Source organism: Gymnoscopelus braueri (assembly GCF_963280865.1).
Source record: "Gymnoscopelus braueri genome assembly, chromosome: 24".
NCBI classification, from domain to species: Eukaryota; Metazoa; Chordata; class Actinopteri; order Myctophiformes; family Myctophidae; genus Gymnoscopelus; species Gymnoscopelus braueri.
The window spans coordinates 8,351,097-8,371,362 of NC_137626.1; the positions used below are offsets into that span (position 1 = coordinate 8,351,097).

Here is a 20,266-nt window from a genome sequence, read left to right on the forward strand (position 1 = left end):
TATTATATACACATTTCTTGTTTGTTAAAGCTCTTATCTGTTCAAACAATGTGAACATACTTTAAGATGTTTAAGAACATGTAGCCAAATAACAGTTGTCTTTGGATCCTTTTTTCTTACATGTTCAACTTTGTATTTAGATTTTATTTAGTTATAGAGCTTCACAAGAATGTTGTTGTTAACTCATCTTAAAGAAGAATCTGAAAATGACAGTTGTAAGGGCATAAAACCCTTTTTGTTATTCTCATTCTCATTTGATATTATTCAAATAAAAGGGACTTATTGAGAAACATGTGTTTTTCTTTACAAATCAAGACAATAGCCTAAATTAATAATCATATTGCCCTCAAAGCTGAAAAAAAGGGCGTTTTAAAAATATATATCGTATCGAAAATCGAATCGAATCGTGACCTTAAAATCGAAAGTCGAATCGAATCGTGGATTAGGCGTATCGTGACACCCCTACCGTGGCCCACATGTGGTTCGACAACCAGATCCACGAGGCCGACACCACGGAGAACCAGAGCGGAACGGCCTTCGACAAGAGCTCCGCCACATGGGGGGCGCTGGCCAGGATCGCCGGCCTGTGCAACCACGCCGTCTTCCTGGCGGAGCAGTCCAACGTGCCCATCCTCAAGGTGAGCGCCGGAATATGGTTTGGAGAGGCGATGACGTTGCCTTTTTCTTTCTTTCTTTTTGATTAATTGAACTTGGGCAAAGGTCTCGATTTCTCAAAGAAGTAACATTAAAGGGAATAGTTCACCCAATTTTCTTTTCCTATCGATTAGTCACCCCATGGAGACTTGAATTCATGGATATTTTTTAGTTTTTGTGGCATTCCTAAGCCAATAATTTGATGACCAGCGGACCTGTAGGCAGAGGTTCCGGTAGGAGACACAAAGGAGACTCTTTGTGTCTTCTACCGAAACCGCTGCCGGTCATCAAATGAATGGCTTAGGAATGTGACAAAAATTAAAAATTCATGAATTCAAGTCGCCATGGGGTGACTAATTGATAGGAAAAAGTCATTTTGGGGGTGAACTATCCCTTTTTAATTAAGCACGTAAACCCTCTATACTGAGTTGCAACTGTACTTGGTACGGTCGTTTTTCACTACACCAAATCTCTCCACCAAAAAATAATAGCTAATCTTCAAGCTCACAACTTGTCTCAATGTATTTTTGGCGAATATTCAATTATCCACCTAAAACCTCTAGAGATAACCCTAATGGATTGGCAAAAAAACTACTTGTAGATTCAAGCATGAAACAAATTGGCCCAAAGCCCCAAGGCTTTTCCTTTATTTAACTCGTGCTGATAATGCTGTGCAAACAGAAGACTCTGGAAGTCCCTGTCAATGCAACTCATTTCAAATCATACTGAAGTCAAAAAATAACCCCAAGCTGTAAAACAAAGGTTTTTTATCTGGTCCTGGTGTTTTCCGTTCCGTTAAAATGTCTTTGTAATGCATGCCAACAACCTGTTCATGTCTCTAGTGCCTCTTAGAGGCCCCTATAGCTTCTAGATAAACAAATTACACTGAGACAAATTGACCCAAAGCTGTAATTATGGTTTGATTTTAGTTTCACTGCTTCTGAGATGTTTACTGGCTCCCTCTGAGTTGTTTTCCAGCTCCAACGTGTGTGTGTGTGTGTGTGTGTGTGTGTGTGTGTGTGTGTGTGTGTGTGTGTGTGTGTGTGTGTGTGTGTGTGTGTGTGTGTGTGTGTGTGTGTGTGTGTGTGTGTGTGTGTGTGTGTGTGTGTGTGTGTGTGTGTCACTTGTTGAATCCCCCCTGAAGCCAAGCTACTCATTTCCACCCTGCGTTAATGACCTGTAAGTGTGTGTGCGCGTGCACTAATCACTTGGCTACAATTACCATGCCTGTTCTTTCCCTGGCCTTTACTTTCCTCCAGTCATTGGCATGAGCACAATGGAGGAAAGGGTTAACACACGTTTTTCTGTTCACAAACCTCGCTAATTGTGTAGAGATTTTGCCAAAAAATGGAAAGTGGAAAGTTTTGCCAATTTCACTGCACAAAAAAACCTAGAAGTTAATACCGATTACGTATGTTGCAGCCTCTTTAAAACCAGTCTATCTCAAACCTTTTTCATGTCAAGGACCCCCAAGTTTTTTTTTTTTTTCAACAATATGTTTATTTATTTTCTTTTACACACATTACAACAACTTATAATATAATAAATAATAAACAGAAAACAGAAATGAACTTTTACATTAAATTATACAAGATAATTATTGAAATGACAAAAAACAAAAACAGAAACAAAGACAAAAGAAAAACATACATAGGCATCAACACTACTCCTCTCCAGATTCTTCCATTAAATGTGGCAGATTATTATTTTCCATGTATTGAATAAAGCAACCCCACACCTCCTGAAACATCTCTTGTTTGTCCTTAAGTATGTATGTGATTTTTTTCTAGAGGTAGGCATAAAGACAATTCCCTGAACCACTGTGCAATGCTTGGTCTGTCCGGCCTCTTCCAGGTCAATGCAATTACTCTTTTAGCTTGTAAGAGACAAATGTCTATGAATATTCTATCACTACGCCTAATTCTTTGTCCAACTGGATAGAGGCCTAGCAGGAAGAACTTAGGTTCTGGTACAATGTTAATTGAAAGTATCGTTTGTATTTCCTGCCCAATCTCCCTCCAAAAGTCAAGGACCCCCAAGTTAATATGCATTTGGCTGTGGACCCCCATATGAATGTATTTTGTTCCATATTCAAAAGATGTTCTAGTTTTTAGATTTTTCTTTCAAATAACCGATGTATACAATAGGGTTAAATGGTTTAACTGATTTTGATGCCCCCTGAAACCCCCTCAAGGACCCCTGGGGGTCCCTGGAACTCCACTTTGAGAACCCCTGCTTTAAACCTCTGCTGCGTAAACCATCCAGTGTATTTGTTAATTTTGCCCCGCATCCTTTGTGTTGCCAGAGAGATGTAGCCGGCGACGCCTCAGAATCCGCCTTGTTGAAGTGCATTGAGCTGTGCTGCGGATCCGTCACAGAGATGAGAGACAAGAACGTGAAGATTTCTGAGATCCCGTTCAACTCCACCAACAAGTACCAGGTATGTCACCAAGTTAAAGCTCACCACTAGCCATCATGTACGTTTCAGCAATCAAGGAATTCTTCCTATGGAGAAAGGTATTATACATTTGGCTCGCGGCGCCTCGACAAACTGTCTGTCTGCATTTGATCTATGTGATTACCTTGCTTATCCCATTCAATCCGGGATCTGTCATTTTAGATTTATTTGGCTATTCAAAAATAGCAGATATAGATCGATGTAGATCTTCTAGTAGATCTTCTAATCGTGAAACTTTGTGAAAATCTTGGAATATATATTTTTAAGCGAACATTTGTAACTGTCAAATATCTCAACAAATGTCTTCATTGCTATATGAGTGGTGGTTAAACTTTTTCTTGTCAAGGACCCCCAAAATGATGTTTTTGGCCGCCGATCCCCATCAAAATGTTGTTCCAGGGACCGCCCAGAAGCAAAGATTTGAGTTAAAAATGTTGTTTAAAAAAATACATTATTAATTGTATTCAAAGATTTGCACAAATGTTCAAGATTTTTCCCGTGTGAAAAACCGTGTGTTTCCCTATTCTCGCCTAAAATGCCTAAAAAAGAAAACCGGAAACGGAATCTGCGTCATGAATCCAGATCCGGGTGAGTGTGAAAAAAACTAAAACAGTATCTGATGGTGAAATATAAACAGAACAGCGCGATCACAGATTAAACAATGAAAACGCTATCAACGCGTCTAACGCGTGGGTGGATTAAGTAGCAATTGAGGCGTGTTCGAGTCAAGGGCGTTAAAAGAGTTAAAATGCACCGATGCGTTCCTGTATTGAACAGGTTAACACTGGATATAATAATCAGACGACAAGCAAAACTATGACAGCATGGCTCAAAATGTCCGCCTGTGTTTCTCCCCTGCCGTCTCTCTCTTAAGCTTTCCATCCACCATAACTCGACCGAGGGAGAGACCAAGCACCTGCTGGTGATGAAGGGCGCGCCGGAGAGGATCCTGGACCGCTGCTCCACCATCCTGATCCAGGGCAAAGACGTGGCTCTGGACGACGAGTTGAAGGACGCCTTCCAGAACGCCTACCTGGAACTGGGCGGACTGGGAGAGAGAGTGCTGGGTACGTGAGGGAGTGAAGTGAAACTTATGAGGAAGGTGGTCTCACGCACATACGTGGCCCGGGTGCAAGACAAGCAGGAGTATCGCACAAGAAAATAATTGATATAATGCATTTATGTCATATTTACATGACGATTTAAGCTCTGACATTTAGGTGAAATGTAGTAGAGTTCTCAACGGGCCTGAAAATTAAGACCCGGCCCGAACATTTACCATGCCTTTAGGCCTGAAAACCCTAAAAGGTGTCATTATGTGCTTAATGTCCACAAAGCCACGCGTCCAACACGCTTTGAACTGAGCAGATTGGACCTTCCGTTCCAGAGATAATGGCCAAAAGATCTTGAAAACGGCCACTTTCGCCGATTTTCGATTGAGTTTTGGCCATTGTCGCCCGTTTTTTAATAATTTAATAGTTTTTAATAACACAGGCTAGGAAGGTCCGACGGCGACAAACTAGATACCTGAGTAAAGTTCACTTTGAGCTGCATTCAACACATCCACTGACATTTCTGTCGGCATTACCGTTACGCCGCTAGGGGCAGTTTGAAATGTATTTTTTGGGGGGATAATAGATTTTCTTTTCTTCACAGAACCCGAGGCTCGGCCCGGCCCGACCAATTAGCTCATTCAGTGCCACTGGACGTAAAATACGTCCGTTCTAACGAACGGCCTGAGTGCCACAGGACGTAAAATACGTTAAAAAAAAAGAAAAAAAAAGTTTTTATTTTTCTTGTTTATTTTTTTTACAATTAATTTTGGTTGTGGCACTCAAAACCAAAATTCCATAAATAAGCATGGCACTGAAAGAGTTAACATAGATTTTGGACCCGGCCCAATATTCATTTGAAGGAAGAATCCGATGAACTGATGGAATAGAACGCCTCTAAATAGAACGCCTATAAACCACACAGGGAAACAATGTAATATGTTGTAAATGTCTTGATCTTCTCGACCCTAACCGATCCACGTTTTGTGTTTTCCCCCGTTCCAGGTTTCTGCCAATACAACCTCCCCGACGACCAGTTTGCGGAGGGCTTCGTTTTCGACATAGAGGAGGTGAACTTCCCCACTGAGAACCTGTGCTTCGTGGGCCTCATGTCCATGATCGACCCTCCCCGTGCCGCCGTGCCCGACGCCGTGGGCAAATGCAGGAGCGCCGGAATCAAGGTAACGCAACCGTATATATCCTACCAAAAAAACGGAACACGTCGCGTTAGGAGAGAGAGGAGGGCCGCTCAAAGGCCTCTTTTCCACCAAAAGAACTTTGGTTCCGTTCTAGATTCTTGGAACCGTGGTGCTTTCATGGAACCGGGCCGCGAACCGGCTTGCGTTTCCACCAGGTTTAAAGCAGAACCATTGTAATTGGGGGCGGCATGGTTAGAAAGTGCGCCTGGGGTTCGATTCCAGGCCTGGCCATCAATGGGTGGAATATGACAGTATAGTAAGCAATGCAGATGTAGCTAATAAAATGAATAATGGGTGTGTATTAGGCTTAAGTTGTGCCCACAGCCATGGGCGGGCAGCTGATGTGCAAGCATAGACGGTTGTCAACAGTGTTGTCAATGCTTGCACATTGACGCACCAAATCCAACGCACCCCATTATTCATTTGATTAGCTGCAGCTGTGTTGCTTACATCAGTGGGTTCCGGGGACCCAGGGGGTCCTTAAGGGGGTTCCAAGCATTATCCATCTAAAGTATTGATTGTTGATAGGAACCAAATGGAGCCTTACAGGTCTGTAACTGTGAGAGTGCACAAATGTGTACTCACAGAGTTATGGGGCTCCGTGGCCTAATCATAATGCATAGCAAACATAGTCCTTGAAATAAAAACAAATTGTTTCAGAACCGCTGGCTTATTAACATCTCTATGACGTACTATGACGTCAGGCTTTCAAAATAAATGTCCAGCTCATCATTGACATGCATATAAACTGTGTTTGTTTTCTCATGCCTGAAACCCACACAGATCATGTGTATATAAACTCTATAACTCCTCCCCTTTTACGTCCGCCCGCAGGTCATCATGGTGACAGGTGATCATCCAATCACAGCCAAGGCCATCGCCAAGGGAGTGGGCATCATCTCTGAAGGCAACGAGACCGTCGAGGACATCGCCGCGCGTCTGAACATTCCTGTTAACGAAGTCAACCCAAGGTATCGGCTATATGCTCGGAAGCAAGCTTTTATTCTTGTGTACAAAACTGAACTGAACCACTTAAACCCCAGCATCGGTATTGTGGGGAAAGCTTTCGCTGAGAATTGCAGATCGACAAGCTCACAACGCGACACGTCGCGTTGTGAGCTTGTCGATCTGCTATTCCCCATGAAAGCTTTCCCCACGATAACAGAAAACAGAAAAGTGAACTGAACCACTGGTTCCCCGGCCGGCCATGGGAATCGAACTGAAGACTCGCTTTCAGGCATTGCCTTTGTAGTTACAACCACTTTGTTGTACGACAAAGTATAAATGGGGCTAAAAAACCCAGGAATCCCCAACGACGAGATCAGCTTCCTTCATGCCCGTTTGTTGTGTCTTCCCTTCCCTCTCAGAGACGCCAAGGCCTGTGTGGTCCACGGTGGAGACCTGAAAGACCTGTCCCCGGAGCAGCTGGACGACATCCTGAAATACCACACAGAGATCGTGTTCGCCAGGACCTCCCCTCAGCAGAAACTCATCATCGTGGAGGGCTGTCAGAGACAGGTAGACTTGAGTGCTTGAGTGTCTGCAGTGTAAGCCTGACCTCGATTATTCCAATAGTCGACTAATCAGTCGAGGGGTGTCTGATTCGACTGCCAATCTCTTAGTCTAATTATTATAATTTTTTGTATTATTCGACTGAGAGATTGGCCTAGTTTGTTTTATTAATTAACTAATAGTTTGCCAAAGATAGGATATACATCATGATTTATTGGGAGAAACCAAGCAAGTATATGCTTGATGTATATGTATTTGCATGATTCGACTGAGAGATTGGCAGTCGAATCAGACTGATTCAACTGCCAATCTCAGTCGAATCATGCCTAAAAAATAAAAAATAATGTTTGTTTTTCTTTCTTTTTTTTTTTTGGTGTTGCAGTAGTCTAGTATTAGTCGGCTATAGGCAACTATTGGCCAATCAGATTCGACTATAGAAATCCTTAGTCGGGGACAGGCCTACTGCAGTGTCTACGAAGCTCTGTCTCTCTGTCTGTCTGTCTGTCTGTCTCTCGCTCTCTCTGTCTCTCTCTCTGTGTCTCTCGCTCTCAATTCAATGGACCCTTCGCTAAACCCCACCCCAAAAGCGATTGTCCAATGCCAGCTTAGCAACCGTTGTTAGCCTGGCACATGTCTGGCAAGCTTTCGTCACCTGCCATAGCTGTCAATGTTATTTCGCCCGCACACACACAATCATTTGCAACATAATAGCAAGAATAGGAATACCACGATAACGCAATGGTGACTATGAACCACGTACCCAAACCCGTTGGAGGCTGCTTTTCCCAAGCTGAAATCTGCACTTAAACTGCAAGGCTGAATATGGCTGTGTTGTTGAACACATACACAGCTTAACGTCAGGAAAGTTACACGACACGACTCACTCGCCCAGGTGGTGTCAATAATAGGCTACTAATCACCGTGATCGTAACAAAATTCAGAATCACAGCGCTGCCTGTTTCGGATTCCGCACGTTAAAGTATATTCATTCATTTGTTCGTCTATTTATTAACTGCTACTGTAGTCTTACCCTGCGGTACATGAAAACTCCTGTTACAGTCATGGATCAACTTCAACCTGGTGTTTGCACTTTCTCCATTTACGGTCCGTACATATATATAAACGTTCAGATTTCAAATATAAATTGCTTACCCTATGGCCACGGATGTTAAAATGATGCACGGGACTCTCAAAAGTACCCGTATATTCTGTATTGTTCAATAAAAAGCATTTTAATCCGATCGGTGGCCATTTTCTCATAGAGTTATAATGTCAGAGTGCAATACACCTACCAACCGATAGGGTCGCTTTGTTGAAAGCATATGGAGGAAATGGCCACCGATCAGATTAAAATGCTTTTTATTGAACAATACGGATGATACGGGTACTTTTGAGAGCCCGTACATAAATTTAACATCCGTGGCCATGGGATAAGCACTTTATATTTGAAATATGAACGTTTCTGTAGATGTACGGGCTATAAATGGAGAAAGTGCAAACACCAGGTTGAAATTCATCCATGACGGTCGAGACAGACGACCGTCGTGTATCCATGGCTATTACTCCCTCTAACATTTCCCGTGTTTTTAGTTTATTGAAATAATGTCATGCACATTGGTCCAGTGCATAGCCTACTGCAGGCCTTGTTGACTAGATTTAGAAGAGATTTTGAAGCTATTGCTGCTGAAATGATCGATTATTTTTAAGGGGAAAAGCCGTCATTTAACATGCAAGTCAATGGGTGAGAAGCAGAGATTGCCAGGCGCTGCCAGGCCTGGGTGTGACTAACTTCGCACCACCAGTCACTGAGTGGAGTGGGCGGGGCTTAGCGAAGGGTCCATTCAAAGGCACTTTATTGGCAAGAAAACATACATTTACATTGTCAAAGCAAAAGTGGAACAAAACAACGCATGCGTACAATTAAATGGTAATACAGAAATGTGTAAACAGCTGTTACAAACTATCTTACAAAACCATAAGAATTGTGCCTTTGCTGTCAGAAATAGTTATACATCTACATTTTCTCGCTCTCGCTCTCTCTGATCAATATTTATAAAACCCACAGACAGACTTAACCACTTTCAACATGGCGTCCCTATTTTGGGCAGGTCATTATAAAAACTGCATTGAAAATAGCATATCTACAAGCTCACACGGTGCATCGTGGCTTTTTTGGTGACACTGTCATGTAAAACGGGGCATTTATTCATGAAACAACGTAAAAAGTATAACTTATAAAATATGGAGATAGGCCTACATGGTTTCTGGCCAACAGACACGATAGGTTTTCCAGGACACATTTACATGAAGCCTTTTCTCCTCTCTCCCTTTGATAATTAATTCAGTAAAAGCCTTCCTTCTATTGTGGCTTTTCTCATGGCCAGCTAAGTGTTTCTTAGCTGCTGCCAACGCTAACCAGATAGGTTTTGTTTACTATTGGCAGCTGAAAAACTAGGACGCCAGCTGGGCTGGCAAACTATCAACAGTTTAATGTTTAATGTTCCTTTAAAAAAACAGACGGTCCATGTAATGGAACTGTTCTTACAGTGGAGCGAGATCCAAAGAAAAACTGAAAATGAAACCAGTGGTGGTATCCAGGGACCGCCAGGGGTCCTTGAGGGGGTTCCAGGGGTAACCCAGCAAAACGAGGAACAGTTTAGGCACTTTACTTTATTTTACACTTACGCTATTCGAAAATAGCTTTTGAATTTGGAAAAGTCTTGGTGAAACAGTGAAAGATTTGGAATAATGAAAAAAAATCAACACAAATCTTCTCTTGTGGGGGGCGGGCACAAAATCTTCTCAGATGGGGGTCATATACATTTGACGCTCTTCTTTGATATGAAAATGTTTGAGAACTACTGCCCTTTAATCGATAGAAAAAAAGTATTTTTTGGGGTGAACTATCCCTTTGTCACCCCATGGAGACTTGAATTCATGAATTTTTTTTTAGTTTTTGCCACATTCCTAAGCCAATAATTTGATGACCAGTGAACCGGTAGGCAGCGGTTCCGGTAGGAGACACAAAGGAGACTCTTTGTGTCTCCCACCGGAACCGCTGCCGGTCATCAAATGATTGGCTTAGGAATGCGACAAAAACAAAGAAAATATCCATGAATTAAATTCAAGTCTCCATGGGGTGACTAATCGAAAGAAAGAAAGTCATTTTGGGGTGAACTATCCCTTTAAAGCCATTTCTGTCTATCTCACTCCCACGCACGTCATTTCTTTCTGACAAACACTCAACTCTTTCTTTTCTCTTCAGGGTGCCATTGTGGCCGTGACGGGCGACGGCGTGAACGACTCTCCTGCCCTGAAGAAGGCCGACATCGGCGTTGCCATGGGGATCGCTGGCTCCGACGTCTCCAAGCAGGCGGCTGACATGATCCTGCTGGACGATAACTTTGCTTCCATCGTCACTGGAGTGGAAGAGGGTGAGAACATCTGGGCGCTCTCTGGATCCCATCAGATTTACACTTAGTTTCACCGAAATCTACAAGCTCACAGCGTGTCGTGGCGCCCAAGACAAAAAAAAAGAAAGAAAGACACGCCATCTCCGGTTTACTTCCCATATCTGCGTGCTTCCGGTCTCCTTTTTAGGAGACCGGAAGCAGGTTGGACTCTAAAATGGAGTAAACGTGAACACAGCTTCTGAACCATTCTTTAGCCCCATGGTCACTTAACTAAATATTGGACCCAATCGCCCACAAGCCACAAAATCTTCCCAAGATTTTCATACTGAAATGGCTTTTTTTAGAGAGACAAATCAGCAGAAAATCTACTTTATTATCGACCTTACTTTGTCCCAGCAAGACACTCTTGCGGGATCTAGCGCCAGTAAACATACGATGTTGCCGTCGCCCACTAAGGAGACCATTTGTAGGATTTGTGTACCATGTCACCTCCAGTGGCTCCAATTGGGAATGGTCTATCTTTCTATATCAACCGTCTTTGGTGGCGCGACACGTTGTGAGCTTGTAGATCGGCTACTTTGGGGCACGCAACCATGTATAAATCAGGCATGAGTAGTCTCTGTGTAAGCTAGTTGGCATTATGGAATTACCATGTGTTACCGTGCGTGCATTGTTTTGAAAGCGGTGATGGATAATTATGCAAGCCTCTGAATAAATTAGTTTTGGTTCTGAAAATATGTTGTTTACAGTAAGATTGGGCTTGGGTTAGAATTAAGTTTGGGAGATGTGTATGTCCCGGCATGTATGTTTCCACTTAGCCTTGTCTCTCACAAGGTATCAGTTCCAGGTGTCTCTTCAACCCATTCTAGTCGAACTCAAAGCAGGGATTTGGGGATTATGTGGTCGACGACGTACAACTGGAAATTCAGAATGACATGAAATGCAATCAACCAGGGCAGACCTTCAAACCCGAGTTAGAAGAGAAGAATGTTTTGGTTGTGATGAACTCAATGTCGCATTTTTTTTTTTTTTTTGCCAGGTCGTCTGATCTTCGACAACTTGAAGAAGTCCATCGCCTACACCCTGACCAGTAACATTCCAGAGATCACACCTTTCCTTCTGTTCATCATCGCCAACATCCCCCTGCCTCTGGGAACCGTCACTATCCTCTGTATCGACCTGGGAACTGACATGGTGAGGATGAACTACTCCCTACAATGTTTTTTTTATCCCAACATATTCCAAAGACGCTGCACTCTTACCAGCTTTTTCCAACCAACTTTCACACCAGAAAACGCAGTCAAAACGCTTGCACATTAAATGTTGGACAGAATTCACATTTAGGATCATGCAATGCAAATCTTGTGAAGAATTCTGTTTACATGGTGTGCCACTGAAAATGATGGATATTTGTCCTCTGTGTGGATATTTACAACTGATCGCTTGTCTACTGCATAATGCATGCATCTGATTAATATTCAATCAGTTATTTTATCTGACTAGACTTTAATGCCAGCTTTTTCCCAAAAATGTATAGCTTCTCTGATTCTGAGCCACGGGCCACTTGCAGTCTTTGCTGACTGGGTTTAACCCTTTTAGACCTGAGGCCGAATTTAAAAACACCTTCTAAATCTAAGTTAACCTAAGTTTTCTGAAAAAAATTAAATAAATATATACGTTGGCTATTCAAAAATGGCAGATATACAAGCTCACAGCGTCACTTCGTGCTGTGAGCTTGTACATCTGTTATTTTTTAACAGATTTGGGGGGGAAAATTCTACGTTTGATTTTTTTTGAGTAATGGGGTCCTTGACAAAACAAAAAATGACACGGAGGCTTTCCCAAATTGAAGGTTATATAAGAAGTACAGGCTTTCTGGGTCTAAATGAGTTACTTGGTGCTTTGTCCTCTCAGGTCCCTGCCATCTCCCTGGCCTACGAAGCAGCTGAGAGCGACATCATGAAGAGACAGCCCAGAAACCCCAAAACAGACAAACTGGTCAACGAAAGGCTCATCAGCATAGCCTACGGACAGATCGGTAAGTTACACCTAACTTCTACAAACCTCTAAACCAGTGGTTCTCAACCAGTGGATCCTTGAGGGGGTTCCAGGTGGTCCCCTGCTAAATGATGGAGAGTTGGAAACCAAATGGACCCTTATAGATCTTTCACTTTTGAGAGTGTAAAATGAAACCAAATGGACCCTTGTGGTTTCATTGTACGCGCTCAAGAGTTAAATTATTGTTAAACGTCAAGTCTGCACAATTAGAGACTGTAGAAGGATTGTTATAGAAGGATTGTTATTTTGATCAACGTTTGCCTGTTATCTCTCCTATGGTACATCAACACAGCATGGAATTGTGGACAAAATCTTATCCAACGACAACAAAATATTCTGAGTCTTGGTTCTGAGAGTCTAAATCTCATCAAACGGTGGTCCGTGGCTCAAATGCCGAATAAATAATGGACCTTGATATGAAAAAGGTTGAAAAGCACTGCTCTAAACAGCCAGCGAGAGGTCATTATGCCTAAATTATGATGCCCCAGATGACTGTAAAGTGACAATTTAAGGACTTTTAAGACCTTTTTAAAACTTAAAAGAAAAACTAAATGAAATGAAAAAAGACCATTACCGCATCAAAAGTTATCATCAAACTATACTATAAAAAACTGGTCAAACATTGGCCAAATAATATAAGAAAGATACAAAGATTGTGAAAATGGCTGCTCTACAAGCTGTAAGGCGCTGTGAGCTAGTAGACGAGCCATTTTCACAATATTTATCTGTGGAACCGAGTCAAACTAAATGTAATGCCTCAACTCCTACGATTCCGTTGTCGTCAGGGTGGGGGGTCCCCAATTCAAATATGATTATTTTGGGGGTGTCGCGGCCTGAAAAGGTTAACACATTGGGTGCCAGAGGTTTATTAAAATATTATACTTTGAGTGCCAGGACTTTTTAAACATTTTGAACCTTTTTCAAGTAGTCACAAAAAAATTTCAGTGATCACCGTCCTCACGGTGATCCCCTCATTACACACATACAGGTCTCGTACAATCGGGGGGAAAAAATTTAAAACATTCGGAAATCCATTCCATAGTTGCAGCCAGTTCAAAAAAGTTAAATTAACATTGTAAAAAAAAAAAGTGCACAGGAGCCGAGATACAGGTTTTTGAAGTCATAAGTTAACCAGGAGGTGGATTGGAGTCTAAATCTTGTAGGAGTGATATTTCCTGTTGCTGTGAAGGAAAAAAAAAAAAGAAAAAAAAAAAAAGTAGTTTTTTTTTTTTTTTTTTCAAAAACCGTATATATACGGTTTTGGCACTCAACGTTAGTATGCGCAAAACCGTATATATACGGTTTTGGCACCCAATGTGTTAAGAACCACTGCTGTAGCACAAACGGTGTAGCTTGCCGAAAACAGCAGATGGACTAAGTAAGTGCAGTTTGTAGTTAAAGTGTCAGACAGAGTTGTTGTACTCGCCCCAAGCTCCACCAAACATCAGTGGAAGGGTGCCAACAGCCAAGCTGGCACATGAGGACAAATGCTGCGTCGGTCTGGATAATATAGAGCTGTGTGTTGGCAGCTCTCTGCATGGTACACAGAAAACAAATGAAATTGACACCAAAACACTGTAAAAACTACAAGAGCTTTAAACACTTTATATTAAATTTATTGGACATACCATTGATTACTCCATAATGGTTCAACAAGTACTGCAGGCCAGTTTCATTGCATTATTATCTGTCGGGACACCTGAAGATGACAGGCTTTGTTGGCAGTAGAATAGAAGTGGCCCGGGAGCTGGCCTCGGTGATGCTGACAGCTGTGGATGACGGCTGCCTCGTACATTAGCGAGGCAGTGGGCTCAGGCGGTACAGTCTGGAAACCACAAGGTTACTGGGTTCAATCTCCAGCTCCCCTTTTTGGGTTAGTATCGAAGTAAACAAAAAGGACTGGTAAAACGAGGCTGGTGTCGGAAGTGTCCTTGAGCAAGACACTGAACCCCTAACTGCTCCTCCAGACTCTGTGTGTGTGTGTGTGTGTGTGTGTGTGTGTGTGTGTGTGACTCTGTTTGTGTGTGTGTGTGTGTGTGTGTGTGCGTGGTACATTGAAAAGCGCTCTGGAGAAAGGCTGTAGACATGCAGACCATATTAGATTAGATTGTTCCAGGAAGGCTCAATCAGTGTCTGGCTGGTCCTGAGATAACTGGGAGAGAGGCATGCACCAGAAATAGGCTGCCGATGATGGCTAACCGTGTGTGTGCGTGTTCCTTGAGTGATGACAGGCCGGTATCTCAGGCTTTTCGTTCTTTACCCCTCTTTGGTATTGAAGCCAACAATAGGTTTGACCTTCCCACTCCCCTTAATCTTCTCATAAGAGTCTCCTCTAAGGGCCTAAATTCCTGTTGAACAACACGTCTCCTTGTTTTTTAACCCGTGACTCGACCCTTAAAATATTTATTGTATGATTTTTTATGTGAATTCCACTTTTACAACATATTGCGTGAATGAAAGGCTAAGACCTATTGTTGTAACCTACAAAAGTCTCTTAACCCATTAAGACCTGGAACGCAGCTGTGTCACTTTAGATTTCTTAGGCTATTAAAAAATAGCAGATATACAAGCTCATAGCGCGGCACCGAGTGCCACTGCCTCCCTTTTCAAAAAACTGTTTGTAAGAAAACATTTTTAAGAATCGCCTCAGGTCTTAATGGGTTAAAGTAAGTCAAATCCCTTAAAATGGTTACAGACTGTTTTTAAAACGAGGACAACCGCTGCGGGATGCGTTCTACTGGAACATCCCGTATAAATGATGTTTTATATGAGCCCCAGAGCGCCCGGACTTCTATATGTCATTCCTCTGTTAATTCCTGTGTGTTTTCCTTCTCTCTCCTCTAGGTATGATCCAGGCCCTGGCAGGGTTCTTCACATATTTTGTCATCCTGGCGGAGAACGGCTTCCTGCCCGCCACCCTGCTGGGCATCAGAGTGGACTGGGACAACAAGTTCTGTAACGACCTGGAGGACAGCTATGGACAGCAGTGGGTGAGTAACGCTCATTAGAATAATAATACATACCATTTATATAGTGCTTTTCTGAGTGCTCAACGTAAAGGTGTAAAGTAAAGTTAAAAAAAGGGGGTATTAGGTAGGGAAGGAAGTCTGAAAAGGTGGGTTTTGAGTGGTTTTAAACGTGGCACCTTTTGATGTGAGCTGGGAGTGAGTTCCAGAGGGAGGGGGCGGCCACGAGAAGACCCTGTCACACTGTCATAAAATAGCTGATCTACAAGCTCACAACGTTTTGCAGCATGATGCGTTGTGAGCTTTAGATCTGCTATTTTCTATATATGTACAGGGTTAAAGTAGTTAAACTGGTTTTGATGCCAAACACAATGATGAATAAATGTGAATAACGATAGCATAATGTTGTGTTTTCCATCATCACACAAAAAAATAATAATAATAATTAAAAACAATTGTGTGTGCGCAACAGGTCTCTCCTCCTGGCCTCCCCCATAGGCTACATTTTCCTGCAGGAAACCCTACTTGAGCTGATGCAGTCATACAAGTAAAAAATCCTAAGTAAAAAACATGAAAAGATAGTGAGTCACAGTAAATCTTTTTCCAAGAGTGTGAAAAGGGATTTGGTTCCATCTGCAAACTCTCTGAGTTGAACTGTGTCGCCCCTATTCACTGTGATTGGGTCTGTCGTAAATGAGTTCTACTGTGTTGTCGTTGTTGTTCCGTCACAGACCTATGAGCAGAGAAAGATCGTAGAGTTCACGTGTCACACGGCGTTCTTCGTCAGCATCGTGGTCGTGCAGTGGTCCGATCTGATCATCTGCAAGACCAGGAGGAACTCCGTCTTCCAACAGGGCATGAAGTGAGTACGGCTACGGCTCTGCAGACAGTTGTTTAGTTTAGTTTGTAATGTATGCAGTGTTGATTTCGTCGACTCAAACTATGATGACATTTTTTCGTCGACTACCTTTTTTTCACTGAAGAAAACTAAATAAAAACTACGTTATGAGGACTAAAACTAAGAGTAAAACTAAGACTTGATAAATTGACAATTTCATCAACAAATAAAAACTAGAATAAAATGTTAGGGAGGGACTAGTGGAGAAGAGATCCAGTAGAACTAAAAAAAAATTGTAAAATACAAGTTATTTTATGTCTGGTTGCAACCAATCGTAAAATCAAGGCCTGCCCAAATACATTTTAGTTGACAAAAACTAAAACATTTCAGATGTTTAAAATATGACTAAAACTAAATGGAATTTTATTCAAAAGACGATTGATTTGTCTTATAACAAGATTAGAGGGAATCTAACAAACACAATTATGATTTATTTTGGTATTTCATTGCATTATTTAAATTATTGTATTATATACATCATGGTATAAAATGTTTATGTGAACCCGGGGGTCTGGTAGGGGGGTTAAGAAGCGACCTGGGTCTTGCAGCCACAGGACCACCAGATCAGAGGAAGAGACTGTCACAACTGCCAGCAGGCAGGCTATACAGTACATGACTATACTGACGAACAATCTATGTACTGAAAAGACACTTTTGTATGAACTGTGGGGAATTTGTATGAACTGCTTGCCCACACAGTGATGTCTCTTACCTCTGAAAAGCTTGTTTTAAAAAAGATTTAAAAAAAAGACTATTGACTAAAACTAAATCAAAATTTGATGTCAAAATGAACACTGTTTGTATGGCTTGGCACTGCAGGAGTCTGGTCTATAGACCAGAGTCCTGCAACGGGCCGGGTACCCGCGGATACCCGACGGGTACCCGCGTTTGACGGGTGAAAACGGGTGAAAATGTTACTTTGATAAGATCACGGGGACGGGGACGGGCGGTACTGAACTAATCGCGGGCGGCTATCATTTTATTGTGAAAATCAGAGAGCACTGTTTCCGCCCAAACAACGTAACTTGTGTAACTTAACAGCACAACTGCATGGAGCATGCTGGACAGTTATCTTAACTCACAAAAACACATTGAACATCCTGTTAAACCTTCAAATTAAAAGTATCTGATGACATAAACAACGACACATGTTTGCTGCGTAGATGCGCGTTCGCGCGTGGCTTAAGCTCGCTCCTCCGTACAAACCTGACCACTGAATGTAGCACTGTTGTTGAAGGCTGCTATCTTTTTCAACACACTTTTCAATAGGATTTACATTTTACACGGGTAAACGGGCGGACAACGGGTCGTTTATTTGACGGGCGGGGCGGGTCTGGTTCGTATTTTGAAATTATCACGGGTGACGGGTCGGTCTACGGATCTGAGTATTGACGGGCGGGGCGGGCGCGGGTTCTCAAAATTGGACCCGTGCAGGACTCTGCTATAGACCAATTATTTGTTTACCAACATTGAGACTGGACGCACAGGTGATTGTTTCATGCAATCAATTCCCAACACAATTGTTCCCCACATGTTTTGGGGTGCGCTGGTTTCAGTTCATTCAACCTCCTCTTGTGTGTTGGTTAGTGAGGCGCGTCCTACAGAGACATGACAGAATAGGTTTCATTTGGTGCCGGCCTGCGCGTGCATACTGGTTCTTATCAGTGTGACGTCGTCTGTTAAGGGGGGTCTATAGAAAACCTGTGAGTACGCGTCCGAAATGGACGTGTTTCGGCTACTCAGGCCCACTCGGGTTAACTGACAATCCTCTCTGTTAATTTATCCATGCATGACTTTATGAAGTTATACATCTTTGTAACTCCTGAGTTTTGCATACCCTCTGAGTTAAATGAACACAGAGGATTGTACAGGGTATCTAGTTAAAAGACGGTGAGGAACAGTTTGATGAGCTGTCTGTGGTCTCTCCTCCAGGAACAAGATCCTCATCTTTGGACTGTTTGAGGAGACGGCCCTGGCTGCTTTCCTGTCCTACTGCCCTGGCATGGACGTTGCCCTCAGAATGTACCCCCTAAAGTGAGTCTCGCACACACGCCTCACAATGTACCACAGACACGCATCTCTCACAATGTTTCATAGTCAGAAAACAAGAAGAGCATTCCACTGGCAAATGTGATATCTATTTCTCTCTCCATCTCTTTCTTATATCTCTCTCTCTCTACCTCTCTACATCTATATTATTACTTTGACGCTGATTTTTATTTATTTTTTTGTCTTTTCTTATTTATTTGAACATGTTCTAAAAAATTAAATGAAATGACAAAAAAGTCTAGAGAACGGACCATGAGTTGCGTCATGTCTTTTCCAAGTAAAATTGCCCCGTGGTTTCTGATCTGTGTGTGTTTTTGTGTCTCCAGACCCAACTGGTGGTTCTGTGCGTTCCCTTACTCCCTACTCATCTTTATCTATGATGAAATCCGTAAGCTGATCCTCAGACGCAGCCCAGGAGGTGAGAAACCACAAGACTTGCATCTGTTCCTCATGGCTGCGTTATGGGGAAATTTGTGACCTGCCCAAATATGTCACCATCTTGTGAACTTCACATAACGTCAGTGTCCTCGCATAGATCACTGTTATGTGAAGGTCACATATTTCAGCAGGTCACCAATTTCACTGTGACACCACCACGTTGAAGGAAGGCAGAAATTAAGTATTGGGTATCTGGTCTGCTAATCTATTTTGGCAATGACACAAGCATTATGTTTATTGGATTTGACATGGACATCACAAATTACATTTCAAATTACATTTCAACACCTTCTCTAAATGGAACTTCAATCTAAAAACCAATCAAATACAAGGAATTAAACATTGTAATGAAAAAATCTGACCCAATACATTATATGTGAAACTAAAGCAACATAATTATTCCAATACCAATCAGAATCTATTCATGTGAACACTGTTGATTTGATTTTAACCATGATTTTTAGTCTTCTGTTAAACACATTACCATCAGACTCTAGTTTTAGATCCGTGGGCATAGGGGGTTCCAGAGCTTTGCCCCATTTAAAGGAGTAGTTGACCCCCAAAAAACACTTATTTTCTATCAATTACACACCCCACTGTTTTTGTCGCTTTCCTGAACCAATAATTATGATTGGGTGGCTGCTCAGTAGGAGACTCTTTGATTCTCTTACCGGATATCAAACTATTGGATTAGGAATGCGACAAAGCTAAATAAAATTTCCATGAATTCAAGGCTTAATTGATAGAAAATAAGTGTATTTTTTTTGGGGTGAACTACTCCTTTTTAAGGGCTGTTCCCACTGAGAACCACAACTATGAAAATATAGTTTTAAAAGTCAAGTGGATGGCAGAGTTCACACCAACTATATACATGTAGTTCTAGTGCTCAGTGTGAATGGTGCTTTACCTAGAAGGCAGACTGTCCAAATGTGTTCTTGCACTGAACAGAACTTGTATCTAACGTCCCTTCCTCTGCGTGTTTTGTTTTCTCTCCCTGTGTGCGTCCCAGGTTGGGTGGAACGAGAGACCTACTATTAAGAGGGTGCCCCGGCGATCCACCACCACCACCCGTCCCGTCCCCATCTCCTCCGTCAGCCTGCATTCTCCTCCTCCTCCCCTCCAACCTCCTCCAGTCTTTTTAAATTCTCTCTGCATGAAATATTTTGTCTTGCTGCTCGGAAAAAAACGAAAACAAGTTTTAACCTGTGATGGGAAGAAAAAAAAAAACCAATTGGAAGGTGTTTTTTTTATATTAGAGCAGTGGTTCTCAAAGTGGGGTCCAGGGACCCTCATGGGACGGCCCTTGAGAGGGTTCCCCTTACGGGTCCATTTGGTTCCTGAGTTATGGGGGTCCTTGAAATGAAAACAGTTTGAGAGCCACTGTTGTTAGAGAATGCTTGATACTACTAATAGACAAACACTGAGACTGATGATGTTGTTACCATGCTAATGATGTTGTGAACACACTGACAATGCGTGCCTTGTTTATGAAACAGGACCAATTTTATACATGTTTTTAACGTTCAATAAAAATACGCTCGAGTCAGGTCCCACCTGGGTGTGGTGTGT

At 42.3% G+C, this 20,266-nt stretch overlaps 3 protein-coding genes across 3 annotated transcripts in view; 1 reads left to right on the plus strand and 2 right to left on the minus strand.

Moving 5' to 3' along the window:
- The window catches only part of LOC308080260 (NACHT, LRR and PYD domains-containing protein 3-like), a 185,136-nt gene that overhangs the window by 68,910 nt on the left and 95,960 nt on the right, over positions 1 to 20,266 (minus strand). The window lies entirely within an intron of this gene.
- The window catches only part of LOC308080276 (uncharacterized protein), a 116,044-nt gene that overhangs the window by 40,309 nt on the left and 55,469 nt on the right, over positions 1 to 20,266 (minus strand). The gene's annotated exons all lie outside the window — the stretch shown is intronic.
- LOC308080266 (sodium/potassium-transporting ATPase subunit alpha-1-like) lies at positions 19 to 19,877 on the plus strand. The gene is made up of 14 exons (XM_080422055.1): positions 19 to 638; positions 2,960 to 3,094; positions 3,987 to 4,179; positions 5,170 to 5,345; positions 6,198 to 6,334; positions 6,731 to 6,881; positions 10,141 to 10,309; positions 11,328 to 11,482; positions 12,203 to 12,326; positions 15,191 to 15,336; positions 16,044 to 16,174; positions 18,143 to 18,244; positions 18,586 to 18,677; positions 19,707 to 19,877. Exons 1-14 carry the CDS (start codon positions 477 to 479, stop codon positions 19,733 to 19,735), a joined length of 1,902 nt encoding a protein of 633 aa, XP_080278181.1. The 5' UTR covers positions 19 to 476; the 3' UTR covers positions 19,736 to 19,877.

Excerpts from the sequence above, each read along its gene's own strand:
- LOC308080266 (XM_080422055.1), top strand. The coding sequence starts at position 477 with ATGTGGTTCGACAACCAGATCCACGAGGCCGACACCACGGAGAACCAG. Across the intron at positions 5,346-6,197 it reads GCAGGAGCGCCGGAATCAAG|GTCATCATGGTGACAGGTGA; the intron begins GTAACGCAACCG and ends GTCCGCCCGCAG. Across the intron at positions 16,175-18,142 it reads GTCTTCCAACAGGGCATGAA|GAACAAGATCCTCATCTTTG; the intron begins GTGAGTACGGCT and ends TCTCTCCTCCAG.